Source organism: Hemibagrus wyckioides, linkage group LG28, assembly GCF_019097595.1.
Source record: "Hemibagrus wyckioides isolate EC202008001 linkage group LG28, SWU_Hwy_1.0, whole genome shotgun sequence".
NCBI classification, from domain to species: Eukaryota; Metazoa; Chordata; class Actinopteri; order Siluriformes; family Bagridae; genus Hemibagrus; species Hemibagrus wyckioides.
This window is the reverse complement of record NC_080737.1, coordinates 5,457,244-5,482,513: the sequence shown is the minus strand read 5'-3', so window position 1 is coordinate 5,482,513 and position 25,270 is coordinate 5,457,244. Positions and strand designations below refer to the sequence as shown.

At 37.0% G+C, this 25,270-nt stretch overlaps 1 protein-coding gene and 1 non-coding gene across 6 annotated transcripts in view; both read left to right on the top strand.

Moving 5' to 3' along the window:
• lrch2 (leucine-rich repeats and calponin homology (CH) domain containing 2) overlaps window positions 1-25,270 on the top strand; it is a 55,957-nt gene that overhangs the window by 692 nt on the left and 29,995 nt on the right. For all 5 annotated transcript variants that reach the window (XM_058383045.1, XM_058383044.1, XM_058383043.1 and 2 more), the window contains exons 2-11: window positions 15,766-15,910; window positions 16,489-16,615; window positions 17,036-17,141; window positions 17,392-17,528; window positions 19,391-19,521; window positions 20,036-20,123; window positions 20,211-20,307; window positions 20,724-20,821; window positions 21,000-21,064; window positions 25,075-25,182. In XM_058383045.1, coding sequence (XP_058239028.1) covers window positions 15,766-15,910; window positions 16,489-16,615; window positions 17,036-17,141; window positions 17,392-17,528; window positions 19,391-19,521; window positions 20,036-20,123; window positions 20,211-20,307; window positions 20,724-20,821; window positions 21,000-21,064; window positions 25,075-25,182 — 1,102 coding nt within the window. The remainder of the gene's footprint in view (window positions 1-15,765; window positions 15,911-16,488; window positions 16,616-17,035; window positions 17,142-17,391; window positions 17,529-19,390; window positions 19,522-20,035; window positions 20,124-20,210; window positions 20,308-20,723; window positions 20,822-20,999; window positions 21,065-25,074; window positions 25,183-25,270) is intronic.
• Window positions 3,639-3,711, top strand: trnam-cau (transfer RNA methionine (anticodon CAU)). Its single transcript has one exon. It is a non-coding gene; the product is annotated as a tRNA-Met (tRNA).

Genomic DNA, 25,270 nt, shown 5'->3' with positions numbered 1-25,270 from the left:
TCATTTTTAATGAGGTTTAATGGGTTGAAATGCAAGACTGAACGCCGCGCGCGCTTCCAGACGGAAGACAAAAGATGCTGCTGCCTCTATAACGGCATCCAACGGGCCATCAGCGCCCTTTCCTCCACTAACACCACCAGCACCACCCCCTCCATCTTTAAGCCGTGCACGGATGCATCACACACACGCCACACGGTATGGGCGATCAAAAGCCTTGTGGTGAATTGTAATAAGACTTAAGCTGTCGCGTGACCCTAATCCGGGTTAATAGACATGTCTGATACTGGTGAAAACCTAGATTCAAAGATTTTTTTTTATGTGTGGAAATTTCTCCCCTGTATAATAAATGATTTATTACAGAAAAGCAGACTGAGGGAATCTAAAATATCAATTCTCTCGGTTCATATGTGTTATAAACATACTGATGATACAAATAACACATGATTGTGATGCAGTTTATCAGTATTGTTACATTGTTATATGTAAAGTCAGTCGTGATCTGAGTCGTGCAGTCGGATCGTGCCATACAGTTGCATACTGTTAAATAAATAAATGGTCACAAAATGTTTTTAGTATATCATGCACACTTTCACTACATTAAATAGCTAACTGCATGGAGCTAGTTTAGACTGATTTATTTCATATCACAACGCTGTTGAATTCTCAATTCTGATTGGTCGGAAGGTGTTGATTACTTTTCTACTACAGCAGTTCTGACAGTAGTGCCAGGTGCAGATCACATGTATATGAATGCACTCGTTCTAAGAGTTTATCCTCTCTATGGTAATCTAAGACTCATAATAACACGTTAAATGGCTTCTGTGGAGAGATTTATTTATAGAAGGAGTCTCCACTGTCACTGATGTCAACTGCAAGTTTTCCAGCAGCAGAAAATCCTCAGGACAGAAGTGTTTTGAGTTTCTTGGTAACGTGAAAAAGTCTCCTAACTTTAAGAGAGAGGTACTTCAAGAGGAGAGAGACTGGTGAGGGAATTGAAGGGTGTATATCTGCTTTGACATAATGAAAGAGTTAACTTGTTTTGTAACTATGAATGGATAAAAACATAGATTTGTTTTTAAAACAAATAAAAGACAGGCTTAGGGTTAGGCTGTTCAGGGTTAGGCCTCTGACCAAGTCTTAGCTGCACCGATAGACTAGGTAGTAACAATCCAAAAGTAATAAGGGTTGTAGCTGTTTGTGTGTGTGTGTGTTTAAAGGAATTGATGATAAATGTCTCAGTAGACCAGACTACCAGAAGAGGAAGTGATTTCATGACAGAGAAGCAGACTGATGCTGACTCAACAGCTGATTTCACACACTCACACTCACACACACACACACACACACACACACACAAATACAAATACAAAGGCATTGACTTATGTTAAAAACATGTGAAGTGTACTTTCTCTGTGTGATTTCTTTTGTGTAAGTGTTACTCGAAGTGTTTGTGCTCCAGAGGATTTCAGACATAGTTAGACTGTGTGTGTGTGTGTCTGTGTGTGTGTGTGTGTCCCAGTGACCTACTTAGTACTCCTGGATAGTGGGAGACAGTGTTTGGACAACAGTTAACACTGATTAGTGAATAAACACTCACATAGCTGACCTCAATGTGTCACTAAACAGCTGCTCTTCATCTCGAAGTTATTAATTAAATTGTTGGAGCGTCTCAAAAGAATTAAACAAAGTGGCTAATCACCGTAAATGCTGATGTCTTAATTTGTGTGCCTGCTTTCATTACAGTTGGACTACATTGCTCTGTAAAGTGGACACTTAAGTTTAATTAATCACACACACTCTGTTCTTAAGGTTTTAGAGATCCAGTTTGTGTGAGTACCAAACACATGCCTTCTCATGGCTTTAAGCACAATTTTGCCCTTTATCATTATTTATTATATTACAGCGATCAATTATACAAAACTGCTAGAAGGTGTTGGTATTTGTTTTTATTACAGCAGCTGACTGTAGTTTATACTATAGGTTTATATTAATGAAATAATATGTTATTGTGTCAATGGGAATAAATTACTTCAATGAATGGATTAAAATACATGTAAACATTACATGTACATTACATACAGTAAACATATTGCTGGTTACTCTAAATGTTCATCATTCAGGTACATAGTACAGCAAAACAACATGTTTATGCCACTGTCTAGTAGATTTTGTATTCAGAGTAATATTCTGTCGGTTTTCTTGAACAGATGTCCTTTCAGTGATTCAGTGCTACAAAAGAAGGCAAAAGAAGTTTTGAGGAAGTGGTCATGGACTTGACAGGAACTGCCCATGTCTATTTATTCTGAGGGGATGTTTCTAAGTTTTGTTTCTCAGACTGCGCACATGCTAACACTGTTTTAGTCTCATCAGTATTATAGTTTAGTATTGAGTTTCATTTTATGAAACTAATTCTAAATGACCAGTGATGATTGACTTTAGACAGAAAGTCAACTACTATTGTTTTTTTTTTTAGCTAGCTAGCTAACTCCTTCCTGTCGGGCTGATTTTGCAGTCTGTTGGAGGCCATGTCTTTCCAAGTGTCTCTTTCAGCCTTTCTTAGTGGAATAATCACTAGCATTGTTGACAAAAGCAGGTTATGTCTTTGTGCTGTCATTTTGTCATTATTCTCTAATCTCATAATAAGAAATTAGACATATTTATTTGTATTCAAGACATTTTTACTTGCCAAGAGAGTATTTAAAAAAAAAAATTTATTTTATTTTCTGCAGCATACCCATACACAGTGCAGTGTGTGATTGTGTAACAGGATTCCAGTATTCAAGGATTTTAGACTCCAAAATTGTTAATGGGGTTTAGGGTGAAGTCTTGAGGTAAAGAAATGTTTTCTTTTGTTAATTCTGCTTCAGTGACAGCAAGTTTGGGTTTACAACAAGGTTCAGCTGCTAACTTTAACCTTTTACTCATAAGTGTTAATCCTTAATCTTTTATATAGATGATAGATGAACAGTATTGGAACATTGAGGATAAGGATGTGCAGGAAGGCCGCATTTTTGGCAGTATTTACATTCCTGAGGTAAAGATGGTGTTGAAAGCAGCTTATTGGATGTCGAATGGAGCTGCCACTCCGAGTCCAAACTGGCTGGCTGGCATTAGAATATTAATACATGACGGTAATAGCCACATATTAATATTTCCAGTTTTCCTTCATGGTAAAATGTACAAAACATTCATTGCAGCACAATCCTTCTTCCCATGCACTTTAATAAATTCTTTTTTTTTTCTTTTTTTTACAATCATGTATTCTTGTCCAGTAAAATATCCGTCTATACTGTAGGGATGGTTAAAATCTCCATTGTCTTTATGTGGACAATTTCATGGTAGACTTGCCTCAGCTGTGGCCTGTTTGACCTTCATGGGCCAACACACACACACACACACACACACACTGTGTGGGGGTCTCTAGAGACTGAGGTAATTACGCTCAATCAGATATGCTTAGCCATTCTATAGCACATCACCTTTGAACCCCAGCACTGTGTGTTATGGTTTTTGTAGTTGATATAGCTGATGGATACAGACGGCTGTTATTTTTAAACCTCGGCAAAGACAACACTCATGTTATTCTAGTCACTGGATGAGCTGAAAAGCCACTGACTATTTTCAGGGTGTCCTGTCAGGCCTCGTTGGCGCAGTAGGCAGCGCGTCAGTCTCATAATCTGAAGGTCGTGAGTTCGAGCCTCACACGGGGCAGAAAGTTTTCTTTAATGTACTTATAGTCAAAACAACATAATCATTATGGCCACATCTCTACTGCATGTGTGAAAAAGACCAGATGCAACCTTCTGTCTTTTTCCATCCCCATTACAGTTCTCCTTTTAAAAACTAAACTTCCCCCCAGTGTGTAGAAAATAATCGCTTTTTATTTGATTTCACTTTGTAAAGGACGATAAATGTCTTGAAATGTTCACTCTGCAGCAGCACTGCCACAGGGACTTCCTGCTGATGTCAACACAAAATGCCATAAATCAAAGAAAATTTTGAAATGGATTTCCTCCCCCTCTCTCTCTCTCTCTCTCTCTCTCTCTCTCTCTCTCCCCTCCTTTTCTCTTGTTTTGGGAATATAAGCTTCTGTTTGCAAGCTGTGTGTCTGGGAAAGGCTATGTTGACATGTTTTGTAATAATGAAGTACAGATGACTGTAGAAAATATGTTTTACCCACACACACCCACACACACACATACATACACACACACACATGTAAAATATATTAGATTTGAAGCTAAACTACGTTCTCCAAAGTTCTCTGATTACCCCAAGTGCAGGTACTGTAAATCCTTGGTAAATACCCTTGTTTTCAGTGTCTGCTTTATTAACATGCTAATTAATCCCACACTTTACCTGAACTCTCTTCTCACAAAATGGAAAAAAAATCTCAGCTCTCAAATTCAAATTTGTGTTTCTCTGATTCAGTACTGACTTTATGTATATATTCACGGTATGTAGAAAAAATATGCAATTGGATCTGAGCGGGAAATATGTCATATACAATTCGATGTTAAATCAGATATATAACGATGGACATTTAGTTAAGTTGCATGTCAGATACGTAACAGTTCTCTTTCATAAAATTCTTAAAGAATTCTGTGGAATTCTTTTTGTGACTTGACTTTGGAATTTCAAATTACATTTCAAATTCCAATTTTATTGGTCACATGCACAATCATACAGTACGGCCTCCAGCACAATACACTCTCCGTATAATAAAACAAATATCAAATAGAGTATGGTCAAAAAAAGAATTTTTAAAAAATTAAAATGAAACACAACACAAAGAAAATAAATATAATAAGGTAAAAGCTAAAATAAGGTCTAAAGGAATTGCCTGTGCAGAATAGAGTAATGGAAAATGAAATGAAGTGGATTCACCAGTGCAACATAAATAGACTAAATATTTTTTATGCAGCATATGAAAAAGATACAGTGACTGATGAAATCAATTTTTTTGAGATTCAGTGCTGGTGTCTCTATTACACTGCAGTGAAATTCTTTTTGACTAAATGGAATTCTGTTTATTTCTTACTTTTGGATTTCTTTGCAAGTTGTTGGAATTTTGGCACATTGGAATTTCAGTATATAAGATCATGTTGGAATTCTGCGTAATCGTCCTTGGCATACTGACATGGAATTCTGAGGAAAGCGTTTTATGACATACTAGCAATGTGACTCTTGTTATGATATAAGCATCTGTCAGGGTACAAGGCAGGTATACATCAAGACTCTTCTCTTTTGTGGCACAGAGGTGGTGGAAAGAACTTCCCCTAGATATCTGAACAGCAGAGTCACTGTCTGTCTTCAAACAAGTGAACACCTACATCTCTTCCTGAAGTACTTAAACTAGCCCTTTTTTTGTTTGTTTAAGAAAAGATGTGTGCAATATTTCCTCCCAACTGAGTTTTAGGCTCATGGTATCCTTAGTCTGTGACCAAGAGACCCAGTATCGATAGAGACTGAAATAGAGAGACAGAGCACTTTTGTACACCGCTTTGTATCAGGGCGTTTTCCAAATGCCGAAAATGTAAATGTAAATGTAAATCACAGTAAAATTGAGTGGAACAATGGGGTTTCTAGTAATGCTGTAAATGGTAGACTCCAGAATTGAATCTAAAAATATAGATCCCAGTTAGCAGCTCTTGAGTGGTACATTAAGTACTTGGCTTGAGGTTTGCTGGAAAAATAATTACATTAACCAGCATTTCTCAGGCCTTTTCCTGGAGGAAACACATTTAGTGTTGTGTTTCCTGGACTAACACACCCAGGCAGCAAAACACACAGGACAGGGAAACACTGTTTGTAGTAGTTTTGCTTCTGTCTTGAGAGGAGCTGCCAGCTGGATGGGGATCATCTGAGATTTAGCTGAGTGTGTGTGTGTGTGTGTGTGTGTCACAGAAACTGACTGTGTTAATTTAAGAATAAGTGCTTTAATATGGCCTGTTGGAGCGTGCAGTCTGAAAAGAATATTCACACACACACAGAGACACACACACAAAGAGCACAGTGGATTTATTCAAATAGACTGAATTGGTTTAAAGCATCTAATTCCAAAGAAGCTTTTGATGCTGATTCCTGACTGAATTCTGAGCTTTTAGAACTTTTTTTTAAAAGAAAATGTAGCATAACAAAACTCTGTATAAAGCTCCTTTATGTGGAATGAAAGATTTTTTTAGTTGGTCGGCACTATCACAAAATTCTTTGCTGTTCAGTCCACCATTCAGTGACTTACAAGGTTTATTGGCATCAACCATTAGAACATGTTTTTTTATAAACATGTTGTTTTTTGTTTTAGAAGTTTTTACAGAATTCATGCATCACAAAAGGTTTCCTTATGAATGCAGACTTGCTGATATATCAAATGCAATCAGTGAAACAATATTGCAGCCAATGTTTGATATAAAATCCGTGAATCCAGAGATAATAACGTTGACATTTAGTTTCTCTTTATGACATCAGAAGAATTATATAGTAGAATTCAGTGAACGTCTTGTAGTAGCAGATAAATTCAGTGAAATTCTTGTTATAACATCGTTATGGGTTCAGTACAGTATTTATTATAGTAATGGGATTCAGTGCAAGGCTTGTTATCAGAGAAGAGTTCAGTGAAATTCTGGTTACATTTCAATGAAATTCTCTTTACAACATTAGTGGAATTTAGTGAAATTCCTTTTTAGGACCCAGTAATGAAATTCAGTGAAATTCTCATTATGACAGAATGTCAATAAAATTCATTTTATGATAAGATATAACAGTAGAATTTAATATAAAATTAAGTTTGACATCAATTAAATTCAGTAAATAAAATCTTTTTATAACCCAAAATTGAGTTCAGTGAAATTCTCTTGTGGATTTGGTAGATGGATTTTCTGTAATGTGCAGCGATTACTGTTTCATTTTCTTTGGTTAAAAAGGAAACATTGAGCGATGTCACCTCATTTAAACCATATATATAGGAATGCTTTACTGATCGTTCTTTTCTTTGAAAAATCTACTTGTGTGAGGACTGTAACTAACCAGTATTATTATTAAAGCCACAAAATATACTCATATATTAGTCAATACGCAGGGATCCTATTATCTTGTTTATAACATTGACTTACTTCTTAGGGGTTATGTCAAATTTGGAGAGCTAATATAATTTATATATTATACAGTACAAGTCCAGGGACAGTGTTGTGTTGGACTAGTTGTGTGTGTGTGTGTGGGTTGGTGTGTGGGTGGGTGCATGTGTGAGCTGATTTGGGGTGCGATAAATAATGTCTTCATGTTATCTTTTGCAATAGGAGTGTGGAGACTGAAGGAACTGGCAGCAGGGTAGACCATGTGTTCATATTCAAATCGCTTCCACACACACACACACACACACACACACACACACACAAGCCTAAACCAAAACAGAGGGATGAACACAAGAATAAATGCAGGAAAATGGATACAGTCCCAAATTCAAAGTGACAGCCAGACATTGTGTGTGTGTGTGTATGTGTGTGTGTGTGTGTGTGTGTGTGTAATCAGCAGGTATGAATTGCTTCTGAATTGTAAATGCCAGTAGTCCCAAAAACGACTAACAAATCCCCTCGCCTCGTGAACACTTAAAGATGCAATAACACACACCCACACACTCCTCCTCTCTTGTGTCTGCACAGTCAACTCTCCTTTATGTCTTTCTTTCCCTCTGGCTCTTCTGTCTTACCAAGCATGGAACAAAATCTGATTCCTAGCATTTACAAATGATCAAATGAAGCCTGGAGGGCTTCTGTTGTTCCGAGTCTTACTTTCACTATTAAAATCATTAGGCCTATTTGGGCAGCATGAGCTTCACATAATGGGGTTTCACATTATACTCCTTCCTTTATTGGTGCTCCCCTCTGATTTTGAAGTTTTACATTGAAACAATTCCTTTATGTTTTTTGGCCAAATGGCTGTCTATTGCTGCCTGATGTTGGAAAATGTATTTAGTAATTTATTTTATAAATCATGTATGAAATTTAAATATTGATAAAAAGTGTGTCCTAAAAAACGTCATGTAAATAACAAATTTCCAGAAGGATGCTTATTGGAGTCTTTTTCCGTGATATAGTGATCATAAAGCTGTATGGGATTTGGCTTCACTGTGTTTAAATGTTATGATAAGATAATATTCCTTTTTATGACATTGACACAATTCCCACCTTCTGGGATTCGTGAGAGTACAGTAATCCCCCGCTATATCGCGATTCATATATTGCGGTCCCGGTATATTGCGGATTTTTATTTGGAACATAACAAAACATTTTTGTGGATTTTCCCGGTATATCGCGTTATCCGCAAACCTTATAGTGAATTGTTTTTATGTTGAAATAGGGTAATTTAGTAATAATTACAGAATATAAACATTAATTAAAATAAAGTAAAATGTTAATAATATATCTAATACTGTACAGCGTAGCCTTGTTTAGGAAAGCGCGGTGCGGGGATGTTGAAAATCAAAATACAGTACAGCTGGAGGAACGAGTCTGGCCAATCGGAATGCCCCTTTCATTTAATCACAGTTGTGGCTGTGCATACAGCTGGGGAATGGGAAGCAGAATTCTCCATCATCCCAGTTCTTCACGTGTCACTGTCCCGAGTGTTCTGTCAAGAAGAAAAAACATACATACAGTACTCACTATAAATGTGCTATTCTACCAATTTACCCCAAATTCATCTCGCTATATGCTTGCAAATGTTTTCTGTGTGTGTTTAAAGATTGTGGGAGGGTCATTTACGGCTTAAACAATAAAAAAAAAAAAAACATTTGAGGGTGGTGTCCGTGTATCGCAGATCGCAAGGATTACTGTACAATATTATAGACCATGATTATGAAATCCTTGTATGATATCCTAATGAAGTGTTGTAAGTGAATAGAGTTGGACTGCAGATTCTAAAACAATTTGACAGCCATACTCCGGTCAGGCATGTGACTCTAGCAAATCTTGCTTTGGAAAACATTTTTAACCTCATTTGCCATGGGAATATATTTCAGTATAGTAGCTTTATACAGGCTGTTAGATAGTAATATTTTATTGTGGTTTGTATGCTGAATAGATTCTTTTATCCAGCCACATGTCTGATCTAACCGCATTTCTTTGGCTTTGACCATTTTATCGATTGCTGAATGGACTAGTCGGACCGCTGTCTGTATGTATCCTTTATACTGTATGACTTTAGTCCTGTATCTGATCTACATGTGGTTCAGTTTGTTAGCTTTTTAACCCAGTGTATGGATTATCTGTAATAAGGCCTGTGCCTCAGTATAATAACTGAAGTCTGAATTTGAGGAATTTGGGAAACTCTCTAGATTGATGTCTTAATTTGGGGAGCCGATGTCTATAAAACTCGGAGATATCCATGATGTTGATTGAGTTGCGCTTGATGTCTAACAGTATCTGCATAAGTAAATAACCAAACAAACAATCAAGGTTATTATATAAAATTGAGCAAAAATACTTAAAATCCAGTTGATTGGCAACCTGGAATAAGCAGAATCTCAATTTGTCTACTATTGTGTATTGAAATCTAAAGCTTTTAGTGTGAAATGATCATCGAGCAGGTGAGGAACTAGATGGTATAATGTTACAGGAACCAAAACCATTAAAAAAATATTACTAAACTTTCTTCTTCTGGTTCTAGATGGTATTGAATAAAAGGAGTTATGTTGAGAGATGAGACTAGCATCTGCTGTCTAAACACATCCATCATTAGTTTTACTTTAGCTAGCACTGATTCATCCCCACTGAGAGGAGGAGAGGATGGACAGTCAGTATCAGACCTCATCTGGATGTAACCCATGCATATACTAATATTCTCATGTTTTTTTTTTGTTTTTTGTTTTTTTTAGCACAGTTGCTATGGTTCCATCACCAAAATGCTAATTTTGAATCAAGAAGGTGTAATTTCATTGGCATGACAATTTTAGTAGGTTCTAAATAATATTTAAAAATTAACTATTGAAGCAACATGAACATCTTGAGTGGTGCAGCACTTGGTCTTGGGTCCAAGATAGCAAACTAGCTATGGTGAGCTGGGAAGGATGGTGTCAAGCAGCTGAAAATATGCAGCGTAGCTTCACGTTTACAATTATGGAAATAGCCTTCATCTTGTCTGATTGGTAGCTGTTGTGTGATGGAGTAGAGGATAGGAATTGGCAAATGAACAGAATTAAGAGAAAACGAAGGTAAAAGAAGACACCCAACATCCAAGTTCTGGAGATGAAATGACATTTTCTGACGAATTAACTGAATAGGAGATCCCTTGCAAATACTAATAAAATTCCCTTGAAGCTAATGAAAATTTCTTTGTTCTGAGGAATGAGGGGTAAAGGATGAGGGAGGGCAGAGTAATTGTGAGAAATGTGAGAATAGTTAAGTGGATGTTTGGTGGGAATGGAGTAATTACTAGACTATCCTTCTCCCACACTCTCATTACCAACTTCATTAAGTGTGTTTACATGCGTAATATCTTCACTACCCTTCAGGCGAATGCAGAAGAGTGATTTGTTGTGGAGAACTGAGTAGTGGCCAGTTTTTTTTTCTGTACAGTCTCGGGTGTCTGTTCCTCAGTAAACGACAAGATTCTGTTTGCCCGCACAATCTTTCACATCCTCAGGCTTTTTAAATACTGTTTATCTAGTTGGTCATACATTTCTAATTGATTTTCAAATACTCTGTTTTTGTCTACACCATTCTGGACAAATTGTTTTGATCTGACTGTGAAAGTTGCCCGAAAGAAGCTGAGTATAAATATCATATGTAGAATATCGAATGATGTAGGTGTAAACATATTTGCTATGGAGAGAGATAATAAAGATGTGTCTCTGCACTTTCAGTTTCACTTTCACCCAGGTTCTCTCTCATCTTGCTAAAATGCTGAAATTTTGTAGCAGTTTAATCTGCGTTTTTTTGACAAAAAACAAAGCAACTTACTTTTATAAAATGTGTGTGTGTGTGTGTGTTATCAGGCCTGTAGCACCTTCTCTCCTATCTTTAATTACCTTTTTACTCTCTGATGATCAATCAGCCGTAGCCATGGCAACTTGAGGACCCCATGGGGTAATTAAATTCAGGCACCATAAGGGACACTCCGCCCACCGGCTGCTCACTCTGTGTGTGTGTGTGTGTGTGTGTGTGTGTGCACATGCTCCATCCTAAAACCCACAGGTTCTTCTTGGAACTCTTTTTACATAATGCAACAAGGACCACTTATGTCCTGTGTATCTGTGGATTTTTTTTCCAAATGCAGGGGCAGGCTGCTACAGAGAAAGGGTTAAGCAACAAAAGCAAAATTCTAGCATATAGTACAGATTATGGCCTGTTAACAACAAATAGGTTGAGTTTTATTTACATTGTACTGCAGTCATATAGATCTAGATCATTTTCAGAAATTCAGTGTCACACACACACACACACACACATGTCTATTGTTGATTTTTTCCACACTGCTAGTTTGTTACAGCACCAGACACATGGGTTTAGACTAATATTTTTGACTTGCCTTTGAAATATGGCCCCACAGTAAATTTCTTTTGTCTGTAATATTAAATAAATGTCAGTATATTGCAAATTATACGATTGTAGCAGAGCTGCAGCAAACTTTCGCTGCATGATATATTGTATAATTTACTTAACAAATCACAAGCAAATTGCAAGTCCTCGATTAAAACTATATTTATTATATTTATATGTATTTTTACATATATATATATATATATATATATATATATATATATATTATTATTATTATTGTGATAGACAATATCAGAAAAGTGCACTGTGACATTATTGATCACTATATCAACGTTATATTATATCCCTGTGCCTTAGAGTGTAGATAAACACCCAAGCCTTAAAAAATATCCTAGTTAAGACTGACTAGCAGACAGCACCTTAGGATTCATGAATCTTGTTAATATTGGCACCCACCCGAGCCGACTCGTTTATACTCAAGTGGGTTTGTAAAAGGCTCATTTGAATAAGAATAGCAGCAGAAATATATACAGCAGGTGTGCGATAAAAAGCCCAGTCTGATTATTCATAGGCCACATGTGTGACAGCATGGGTGGGTGTGTGTGTGTGTGTGTGTGAGAGAGAGAGAGAGAGAGAGAGAGAGAAATGAGTCATTCTCTTCTGACGAAGACATTAAGGGAGTCTACTGACATCTTATGTGCTCTTCTGTGACCTTCAGTACACACACACACACACACATACACAAAGATTTAAATGGTTCGATCGATTGTAGTCCCTTAGACAATACATATCCCATTTTATGATCGGTGATGGGTGAGTGGTTGTGTGCGGTCTTGCAGCTTTTATCTTGTTTGTTCTCCTTCAGAATGACAGATCCACAATTTGCATCTCCATCAGTTTGATCCTCCAAATATCTGTTAATACTTCTAATTTTACTCTGGTTTTACTACATATCTAGCTTTTTTTTTGTAGTGTGTCCAAAAGAAAATGTGAGAATTTTAGAGTGTCTCATGTGATCACAGATACACTCTGATGCTGTATAGTGGAAACATTGCTGTCACTTTAAATACTCATCAGTTAGCATTCGCTTGGCCACACACACTTCAAATTCATTCCATCACTGCCTTTATATAGCTGTTTTCTCAAGTCCAGTCGCTTTATCTGTAATCCATCTCTGCGTTAAGTACAACAGGAAAGTCACCTTTACACGATGTTGACGCACAAAAGCACAAGAACTGTACTGCAATTAGATTTATGGGTTTTTTTTATACATTAAATATATAAATGATGGCATATCATAAATAAGGAGGATTATATGGATCTGAGTGCAGCTCAGACAGTATTTTCAGCTGCAAGGCTGATCACAGGTTTTTATTAAGGCACATGATTTAACATGTTATTGCTGTAGTAAATGCATACTGGCATTTGCATGGTGGAGGCTGTACATAAATGGATTGTAAAACATGTGAAACTTTCATTAGTTTTCTGTATGATGGCTTTTATTAAAAATTTAAAGAAGGCGTATCCAGGGTCAGTGCTTTGACACTGAGGTAAACCAAGACCCAAGAAGGACAGAAGATTTTTGCAGTGTGTGGATTTTTGGCAACAACGTGATATTTAAGAGAGACGACCAAAGTGCAGAGCAGACAAGGAGGACGAACTGAAACCTCCAAAAAGGAAAACAATTTATGAGTTAAGGTCAACAAACCGCACTGGTATTGGAGTAAAGCAAGTTAGATCACCCAGAGTCAGAGTTAAACTCACAACACCTGGGTAATAAAGTGAGCACATAAGCAGTGAATCACATGGAGGTCTGAAAGCAAAAAGAAAGGGCTTAAGGACTCTCAGGCCTGACATTCAGGAAAACAAAACAAAGAGTGAGAACAAGAACAAATGACAAAAACGGAAGAAGGAGCTCAAGAGAAGTTATGAGAGGATGGCTAGGTTGACAAGGCAAGGCCAACCACGCACAGAGAACGGGGCTAGAAAACAGCTCTAGTTTTCAAAATACCAGTACCAGCTTACTCTTGCTCCCACGGAGAGCACTCAAACCTGAGCTGTAAGCAGCTCTGCAATAAATCAGCCACAGATGGCGCTGGTTGCTACAAAATGCCGAGATACAGCTCTTTGTCTGCCTCTGGTGGTGGTGGGTGTTTTGTTTCTTCATCATCATTATTTTATTTCTCCATCATTGTTTTATTTCTTCTTTCACATCATTTTAACACTATTTCTTGGTTCGATCTTCACCAACCTTTAGCTGACACACATTTATGTTCTGAGGTATAGCCTCGGGTCAGGTGCCTTACATTTTATAAATCTAAATGTAGATTTTGAAACTCAAGTAATGAAATCTTGTGTAGTAAAACACTGGAGCCCCACTCTGAATGCCATAATACACCGTAAGATGCATGACATTTCTGTACTCACGGAATGTCATTTTTTCTGAAGTACTCACAGAATGTCACATGTTCCCTCGGATGCATCATTGGAATTTAACAGAATTCCATTCATTGCACAACACCACCAGCTTCTCTTCCTCTTGAACAAAAGAATTCCAGAAACATTCCCGACAACACAAATGGAAATAAATAACTCAGGCTGTCATACTTTCACATGCTGTCAGCAATAATGTTTTATGATCATCCACAGATCTGGTTGCACCCAGTTTATTTTACTTGGTTTTTTGTACTTTGAATTCATGCGGATATGTGGACCATGAGGCAATTTTTTGGGAAAAAAAACAACAAAAAAACCTAAAGATGATTTCCACGAAAAAAGACAAGAAGAAAACGATTGTCAAAAGTATGTGGACCCCTGACCATCACAACCATTTATAGATTCCAATTCCATGTGCATTAACATAGAATTGGTTTCCTCTCCACTCTTCTGGGAGGGCTTCCCAATTCAACATCGTCTCTACAGTCTAGAGATAATTGTTAGAGCGTTATATGACAAGGATCTCTATGGGTGCCATAACATCAATAATGGTGTAGCTGAAGACATTATTTAGTTCTAAAAATGAGCAGATAGAAAAGAAAACATGAAGACAAAAACATGCTTTCTTACACAGGCATCACTTACGTTCAGATTTTTAATCAAAGCCAGCCAGTAGGATTCATTTTCAGCCTTGATATAAGCATCCTTGAATCTGTTCACAAGATGTATTTGAACATGGACTGTGCAATTCAGATAATCTCCTAGATCCTTACACAGTCATCTTTAAGCTGCCTGTCTTTTAACAGAAAGGATCGATTAGATGTCTTCTCACTTTATACTAGCCGATGATGTCACTGCCGAAAGCCACAGATGTGCACTTAGCTGTGTACCATAATCTGCAAGTTCTCGGATTCGTGGGAAGCTAAATAGTCGATGCCTGCCTAGCATTAATTGGTGTATATGTGTGGGAGAGCATGTGCATTTGTAACATGACACACATTCGCACTTTCATCGCTAGTCTCTGGAGGTTTGTCCTCCCTGAAACGAGGAAGGATGAAGAGCCGCAACTTACATAAAAATGATTGATTAGTCTGAGAAGGGAATCAATCAAAAAAAAGCGGTAGTTCAGCAAATGAAGCCTGCACACATGCAGAGATAAACACACAACTATAGAGGGCCTAACATCGATCCTGTGGTATTTAGTATGCTAAAATAAATAAATATATGCTTCAAGTATGATACAAATATTGTTTCACATAAATAGCGTACATATACATAGCTATACATAGTTAAACAGTCAGTGGTTTATTTTGTCTCGTTAGGACTTTTCTGACAAAGGGTGGAAATAAAAACAAAAAACAGGAAAACAGAGATTTATGATTATTTATTTCATTTCAACTTAAAACACTTGAAAAGAAAGAGAATGAAAACATGTAAAAGTATTGTGTTTCATGAATTTCTTTATTCATAAAATTGTAAATGAATATTTTGTGATATTGCCCCGGTATGTGATCAATTATTAAAATGAGCACTCTTATTTCTTATTTATTTCTTATTTCACTCTTATTAAATAATATTGAGATTATTGGACTTGTATTGGAATTGGATTATTGTAATAAGTGCTGATTTTGGATTTTAATACCATGTTTAGAGGAACACTTCATTGTTTTAAACACATAAATCTGGCAACCCCAGTCACAGTCCATTTCCTGTTTGTTTATGACTCTCCCCCTGGCAGCTGGGACCATGAAAAATTCCTCAGGATGTTGATGAAGTGCTACTGACTGATGACAGACCAATCTAACATGCTGTATTCCAATGTGTTTCCATTCAGATTTATCCAAGAACCGTTTTGGAGAGATCCCTCCTGAAGTGTGTATGTTTGCCCCGCTGGAGTCGCTCAACCTCTACCACAACTGCATAAAGATGATTCCCGAAGCCATTGTTAACTTACAGATGCTTACATACCTCAATGTCAGGTAGGAAGTGATGTTAACATAGCGCAGCTGGATATTTTAGATATATTATAAAGAAACAAGAGAGACTGGTAAGAACCTGTTTTGTTGTCATTGTTTAATACATTTTTTTTTTTTAGTGGTGGCAAAAACACTCTTTTTGGAAAATAATCCTTGGAGTGAAACTTGGCTTTGAGTTGCATCACATGAATAATTTATTCCTTAGCTAAATAAGCAAAGTTTGGCTATGATAGCTGTGGTTACATTAGAGACGTGATAGTATATTAAAATGTTAAATGAGTACACAACTGGCAGTAAAAACAACATTTTTGTAGTGGTTATGTTTTGACATATTTTGAACAAACTAGTGCTAGCATGTTTTGGCTGTCATGTCTTCCACTTTCTCTTCAGAACCTTAAAAGCAGTACTGATAGACTGATACCCATTCTCCTGAATTTCCTTAAATGCATTTAAACTTTGCAAAATGTTACACTGGGAATATATTTTGTGAAGATGTTGTGTTGGGTGCCATCTGCCTGGAGTTTAATTTGTGCTCCTGATGTAAATAACTGATGAAATGTGTCTGCTGTGATGTTTTCCAGTCGGAATCAACTATCCGTGCTGCCCAAGTTCCTGTTCAGTCTGCCACTCCGAGTCCTGGTGGTCAGCAACAACAAACTGCTGTCCATTCCGGACGATATCGGCAAAGCCAAAGACCTCATGGAACTGGTGTGTGTTTGTGTGTATGAGTGAGAGAGATATTCTGGCTGGTAAACCATTCCCATCTTTGATATAATAAATGTGCTTGATAGGGACACAAATATCCTGGGATAGTTAGCTTGTTGTAAAGAGGGTACTTCATGTAGCCAGTTGGTCAGCTTTACCAATGACAGTTAAAAACGTTCATGAATATGACTTAAAAATACCCTCAGAAAACTTGTTAGTTTAACACATGATAATGTGTGTGTATGACTAACTTTGTCTTACTTAAACACATCCATGTATGGACTCAATGACATAGTCCTTCCTGTTTATGGTCTTAGAGGCAGAACTGCTCTGAGCAGTTCCTGAATTTGTACTTGGACCCAAAACATGCCTCTTGGAGATGGCTTTACTTGACTGTTTGTGTGTGTGTGTGTGTGTGTGCAGGACATAAGCTGTAATGAAATTCAGGTGCTTCCTACTCAGATGGGGAATCTCCATGCCTTACGAGAACTGAACATCAGAAGAAACTGCATACAAGTCCTTCCTGATGGTACACATTCTACTATTGATTGATTATATTGTCACACTGTATAATCTCAGAGAGAGAGAGAGAGAGACTGATAATTCTAATACTACACACATATCCACATAGCACTAAGTGATATTTTCCAACACTCCAGCAACTGTATACGAAAGTATTCATGAATTGTACATTATTATACTCACTATGAAATTATTCATGAATTATATTTGTTCTCTCTCTCTCTCTCTCTCTCTCTCTCTCATACACACACACACAGAGCTGTCTGATCTGCCATTGATCAGGTTGGATTTCTCCTGTAATAAGATCACAGAAATCCCCACATCTTACCGTAAACTGTGTCAGATCCAGCACATCATCCTGGATAACAACCCCATGCAGTCCCCTCCTGCGCAGGTGTGTGTTTATTTGCCTGATGATTTCTCTATGCATGTCTGTGTTTCTCACTGGCTGATGAAATGATGAGACTGTAGTTTGACACCAAAAGCACTTCCTAAATGCTAGAACAAATCCTGTATTCAGCGCACAATCCAATGAGTGATCCTTCAGCGCTGTGGTGCTTTGCAGAGATGCTTCTACCCCTGTGCGATGGTGTTACCTGATAGTCTTATTGTTTGGCTTCACAAAGTCAGGCAAGCTTTCCCAAAAGGTTCAAGGTTATCAGTAAGATTTCGAGTGAAGAATCTTTCATAATGCAGCGTGATATACTGCCACTTTCCCTTGGATCACTTTGAATCTTGTCAATACCAAGGACAGCCTTCCTCACGTTCCATCAGACTGATCAGGTGTCTTATGAAGTTATATAAGCAGCTTTTCAAGCCTCTCATGTGTCAGAGGAAACCCATCCACCTGCCCAGACTGGAGAACTGGCTAGATTCATTTTTCTCTCACTAAAGATTTTCTTTTCCAGTGCAGTAGTAAATATAGCTCTAGAGTACCATATTCAAAGTACTATACTAAAAGGATACTTTAGAGCAAACTCAAAACTATTGATTTTTTAAACTTTTATATAGTATACACTTTAAATCAATAAAGTATACATTTTCTTTGGAAATACTTAAAGCGTACTTACCCCAAATTTGTCTGCAGCGGATACAGAACATGTACATACATAGACATTAAATACACAATAAAATATGTATTTAACGCAATTAGAAGTTACTAATTACAGTAGCATTGTCTTGAAGTTTTGTTTCTTGTATACCATAGCGATGAATGCCCCACAATTTAGTAAAGACCATACTTTTTATCCGTTTATTGCTGTTTAATGTTTTGTAATACACACCCAACAAGCTACATAACCAGAAAGTACTCTTTCCTGAAGACTTCCTATGTCAGAAAAATTACTGACTCTTACAACGCAGTGACACTTGAGACTCCTTCCATAAATGTTGAATAAACTTCTCCTTACGAGTGTCATTATATCAACTATATGTTGTTGTTTTTTTACATATTTAGATTATTTTTATTAGGCATAAATTATGGAGAATATCCCATGCAAGTCGTGAATGAGCCGTTACTATAGAAACAATAACATTAGATCAAGTGCATTAATTTAAACCTGTGATTTGAATTACAGCCAGCACCACTGTGTGTTCATAAATGAACACTTTTTATCAGTCACATTGCTGTGGAATAATAAATGATTAAAATATAATCATAAGATAACATGGTATCGCTACAATTCAGATATTACAACATAACCTTTAATGACACCATGTGCATCAGTTCCATTTTTTTTTTGGTATGGGTTTTTATAAATACATTTTGCATTTGACCAGCAGATGGCCTCAAAGTGCAGTAAAGCATAAAGGAATAAGAAAATGAAGTCCATTTACCTGTCTTCACTAAACACTTTATCCTGGTGTGGGTGGCACTGGATCTCGAGCCAGTCCCCCTGGATGGGTTTCATTCAATCATTTAATGTAACCACTGAACATATCTGCATGGTTTGGACAATAGGAGACGTGAGAATCCAGAGGAATCTCAAACACAGACAGAAACCCAAGCTCACAACAAAAAAAAGTATTAAAACCATACTAGGGCATGATAAGCAAACATTACGTCAATACAGAATACAGAGGAACGTCAAGGTGCGTCAATACAATCCAACAGAGATTATGAAGTGAGATTAGAGTTTCCGCCAAGGAATCGACGAGAGACAAACATTGCCTGTACAGGGGACAGACTTTGGATGGTCATGGCAGATTAAAAAGTACTCCTCACTAACACTTGGCTCTGTTCTGCTTTGCTTTCAGATATGTCTGAAGGGAAAGATACATATCTTTAAGTACTTGAACATGCAGGCATGTCGGCTAGAGAAAAAGCCTGATTCACTGGATCTACCCTTGCCAGGCAAACGGTGTTTAGCACAGCAGCTAACAGACAGGTATGCGCACGTGTTCACTTTATGACTCTGACCCAAAAGTGCCCTCTTTTGTATGTGTCATGCAAGATGTCATTGCCTAATCCTAATGACACCAGTACACCACAGTATTTGTAAAGGTGAAGTGTTCTGTATTAAAATAATACAAACAAAACACTCTATCCACTATAATAACTGCTTTAATTTAATAATTTAATAATGGCTAAACATTCATTTTGAGTTGAAACTCAAAGTACATAAACCTTCTACTATATATTATATTAATACAAGCTATAAACGAAGACAGATCTATAGTTATTTATTTATGACAACAGAGGGTTTCCCTGTCAAAATATTTTGACATTACTTTACAAATATAAAATCATAAACTATTATCATTTAATATCATTATAATGTAATATCGCAAATATAAAACAGTTCCTTATAATGAGCTCAGAACGAACATGTAAATGAATATGTCAGGTTTAATCCAAGGTGACAATTCAGTGTGTGTGTGTGTGTGTGTGTGTGTGTGCAGCATAGAGGATTTTTACCCTAGCAAGAACCACGGACCTGATTCAGGTATTGGCAGTGACAACGGTGATAAGAGACTATCTACTACAGAGGTATTCAAACAAACAAAAAAAAAAAAGAATTGCCCTGGTATACGCAGGAACACTAAGCAACTTACCCCCCATCTTTCTCTTTATCAGCCCTCGGATGATGACACTATCAGTCTGCACTCTCAGGTGTCGGAGACTGCGCGGGCTGAAGCCCACTCTCTCCTCTGCAAACTGGACTCAAATCGAGGTATATGTTTAACATGTTTACATGAACCATACCTACAGAAATATGAACCTTGTTATTGGTTAAATGACACATAATAGGAAACATAATATTGGTTATTCATCATAAATGACAGTATGTACACAAAGGTGTGATGTTTGCTGTAGATTTCCATCAGAGTTACAAGACTATTGTGTCTAACAAGTTATACAAGTTAATCTCCTCTAAAATCTGTCGTGTAAATTTTCACCCTTGATCCACATACAATTGTTAAGGGATGTAACACAGATGTGCTGTTGTGGTTTGGAACACAGTAGAACTTACTGTCATTTATAAACATGAACTAGACTTCACTGTGTAGCGGATCTATGTTATGAGACTGAGTGTTGTATCATTATGTGACAAAATTGCATGTACATTGTGTGCATGTGTGAAACCAGATCAGGACCTGTATGACTTTGACCCAAACCCAGATGATGATATTGCTCTCTGTGAGGCCGACATGCAGCAGAACACACCCTATATCACCTGTATAAAGGTCTAATAAACACACACACACTCCCTTATTCACACTGGATGCTTGTTCTCATTCTGTTCATCTAATTCACATTTTAATCCACATTTGCTTTAATGGCTAAATGGAAAAACGAAACCATGTTCTCCAAGATGAACATATTATATTAACTTAATCTCTATTACTCTCTTTCTTACTGTAGGAGCTGGAGAGGGTTCTTAAAACACACCAAAGCAAAGACAAGGAGAACTGGAAGGAAGAGTCTGGGTAAGACACACACACACACACACACACACATATATATATACATAAATTGTAATGGAAATCTCAGCTGCTGTTGTTATCATGATAACAGGTACAGTGCAGGTCAGGTACCACTTGCCTCTCATTATTTCTGTATGTACCTTTTTCTCATTCTCTTGATGTTTATCTAATCACTTTCACCTATTTTGCATCTGTCAAACCTTCCATCTCTATTTCTTTCCGTTTCACTGATGTTCTTCTCTCTGTTTCGGTCTGTCTGCAAACACACACACACACACACACACACACTAAACTTACAGTATTACTAAAGCATGTTTGAAGATGCACTTTAAAGCTGTAGCTGTGTATCAAATTACCACACTTCTGTACTGTTGTAGTGTGCCAACTGTATTTAATGTGTGTTTACATAAAATAACACTTATATTGTCATGAACTATATTTGGCTGTCAGATGTGGAGTGTGGTGTCATAACTAATTTTGCACAAACCTGCCCCATCATGAACTAATGAACATAATAGCCATTTAAATCACATGTTGTATCTCTTATTATGAAGTCTCAACTTGTAAACACAGACATGTTTCTTTCTGATTTTAATTAACCCGAACTTCAACAGAATGGAGCAGGGAACGTTTGGCTGTTGGGCCACAAAGACCTCTTTTTTTTTTTCCTAGTATGTGAGACGGGGAGGGAGGAAACACAATAAAGTGTGCACAAATACCGCTTTTACATTTCATTCTCATTACTTAAAACAAATTCATTTTTTTCTTTTCTTTAACAGTTAAACAGATTTAAGTACATAGTTTTGCCATGCACTTTATTTAAACGTGCACAGTAATATTCTGGCTAATTCTGATTTTTCAGCCAGAGCTTTATATTCCTGAACTTTCCTACCCTTTCAACTGACAAAATACATCAGTATTTTTGACATTATTTGTAGACCCGCTTGTTTCTGAGTTTTGGATCAAAGCCATTCGATGCAAGCAACTTGTCAGTCAAGATAACCGACTATAATAATTATAGGAAAATATCAATTTGAACATTTAGTGCTTTGTGGTTTCCATTGAGGAAAACTTATCTTTTACACCTAACTGGTTTGTTCCATATGAATTGGATTTAAATGCAGTTTAGTTTATTTCATATAGTGCAAAACCACAAACAGGCAGGCAGTCACCTGAGCTGAGGCTTTACAAATGGAATTACTAAAGTGTTTACACACTACGCAAGTTATCAAAGGGTTTGGGAAACTCGTGTTAGTTAAAGAACATTCTTATGACCAAGATAATGAAGTACTTAGCTTTACTCTCATTTCTGGAAACCAATTCCTGAGAGTTTTAAAGGGACTTTCAAGCCTCCTGCAGAAAACATTAACATTTTATTCACAATAGGCCAGTGTGGTTGCATTATGGAGACATATCTGATTGTACCTTTTTAATCAGTTCATCTTGGCCTTCCGGTGGCTCGTGATTTGGTGGAATGTAAAACCTTCAGTCACAGCACTCGCAGCGCAGATCACAGTAGAACTTCTAAACTCACTTTTAGCCCTTCTTTTAAAAGTCAAGAAAATATAAAAAGGTTGTGTGCAAGAAAGTGTGTATGATATAAAATGTTTGCATAAGAATTTGAACGCTTCCCTGCGTGTATGTGTGAGTGTGTGTGTGTGTGAGAGAGAGAGAGAGAGACATGCACAGACATGGGAAATCAGACAGGATGACGCATCCTTCCTAAGAAATGTTGCTCCTTCATTTACCTGGAACACTTACAAGAAGTATGTCACCTCAGGCAGCATACACACGCACACACACACACACACACACACACACACACACACATGCACACTGTCTGTGGGTAAAACAAAAAGACAAACTTGACAGGAAGTGATAAAGAAACACAAAGTGGCAGATTTTGGTATGGAGTTAATTTTCTGTTAATTTATTAATTCCCTCAATTCAAACGGCAGGTATAACATGTGTGCACTGGCATGAAAAGGCTAACAACTAACATGTCAAGAAAGCTTATGACCAGATTAGCCTCATGCAACCTCCATTTCAAAAGTACACCTCAAGACAAATGTCTGGTTGTTCCATATTTGATCCAATTTGATTTGTATTTGATTTGCATCTAAAATCATGTATATATTTTTTTAGTTTATGAAACTATTCATGTCTTTTTGCACCAGACAGGTTCTTGTTGGCTACATTCACCTCTTACTTCTTTCATGTCTTAATTGGCCTCATTTTTGGTCAAGATTTCATAGGTGTCATTTTCAGTTTCACTGGTCAGGTGTTAATACTTTTTGTTTTGCTGTATCTGGTATATTAGTTAAATAATGCTTTATATTAGCAATCCATTGGATTTGTAATTGTATATGTATGACAGTTTTATTGTCCTAGCCACTTCAGTAGTGCTCACGCACCCACAGTTTAATTTATTTAATTTATTTAAATGACATGTATTTGATCCCAGTAGGAAAAGCCACTATACAAAGGCTCAGGTAAATGTGCAAGAAACTAAAGATCGCTTTGAGCTAAAAAGCTATTAAGACATCATATAAATAACTGATCATTAATCTAAATCAGCAACATCATTCCATTTTACAGACTCCTCTGAGAGTATTTGAAAGGCAAGATCAAATAACTTGTGTTATACATATGTTAACTAAAGATATTTGGATTTGAGTTCAAAAGATGGATGTTAGTCGGCTTGTTCCAGAAGGAGCTATGCAAGACCAAGCTGCCACAGTATCACCACCATGTTCACAGATGAGCTAGTTTGAGCAGTGATTCATGAACAGATTTTTTCCTCCTTTACACTTCGGACTTTCCACCACTGGTAGATGTTAATCTTAGTTCCAGAACCTTTGACGCTAATCTCTGTGCTTCTTTGTAAATACCATTCTGGCTTTCTGATTGTTACTGACGATGAGAGGTTTGCATTTTGCAATATGTCTGGTTATTAACAAGTAGCTAAATGGTACTACAGAGGTTGTATTTCATCATACTGAACAGGAAAACACATGTACTACAGCCTTGTTGTGTTTCTACTCACAGTCTGGAAAACTATTTCAACTCAAACATTTCATTCATTCAGATTTCTCCCCACAATCCCAGCAACGCATGCAGTTCTGTGTTGTGCAAGTCAGTTGTTTTTTTTTTTTTTTTCATGCATCTTACTGAAGCTCGCATTAAAAAGGACCATCGGAACACATATAAGACTGGAAATGAAGATATAAGAATAAATAGTAATTTCAAGAACATTTCATAGTTTTAAATAATGACTTCTTGAGTAAGAAACAAGAAAGTACATGTAAAAAAAAAAAAAAAAAAAGATAAACAAGGGACCCTGCGGGATCCTTTTGTAGATTACCACCATTTTTATAGCGATTCAAGGGTGTTCCATCGATGCATCTGTTCCAACTGGATCACAGGTAAACTCAAGTCAGTAATGATGTATTCCAAAGAAGTGAGGGCCACCAGGAAATAGAGGTACCACCCATGACTTTCCCCAAATTACTCATGTTCCATGGAGTCCTGCAACCAAAAATATTTACCACAGGCAAATTACCTCACCAAGCATCATTTTCGATCACTTGTGTGTGCCACAAAAGTAACATGATACGGTTGAGTGCATCACGCACATGTCATACATGGTTCCAATAAAATGGCGAACTTCCTAAGAAAAGGGAGGAGCGCCGTGGATTGTTGATAAACATCCACCAATGAGTTTACATTTCAACTTCCATATAACCAGCACAATTTCTTTCTTAAATCAACTTCTAAAACCTCGCCGAGATGAAAAAAAATAATAATAATGTCTGTGTAAAACTTATGTATATTGTGTACAAATAATATTTGTATTGTGTGATATTCGGTTCCATTTTGTGGAGGCTCAGTACATTAAGCCACTGTATATATTATACACAATGGTAATAAAATGGTTGTATTAATAGATGTCATCATGGCGTTCTTTTTTGTCTCTCTTATTATATTTATGTCCCTCTCTCTCTTTATCTCAGCTCAGAGAAAGAGCAGCTTGCCGAAGAAGAAGATGATGATGAGCTAAAGGAGGTTTTGGATCTTAGGAAAATTGCAGTGCAACTGCTGCAGCAGGAGCAACAGAACAGGTGAAACACATGTAGACGCACACACGGGGTTCCATGCATCCTATTTAGAATGTTCATCGTTTTACCTTTTTCCTACTTTCCTACCATC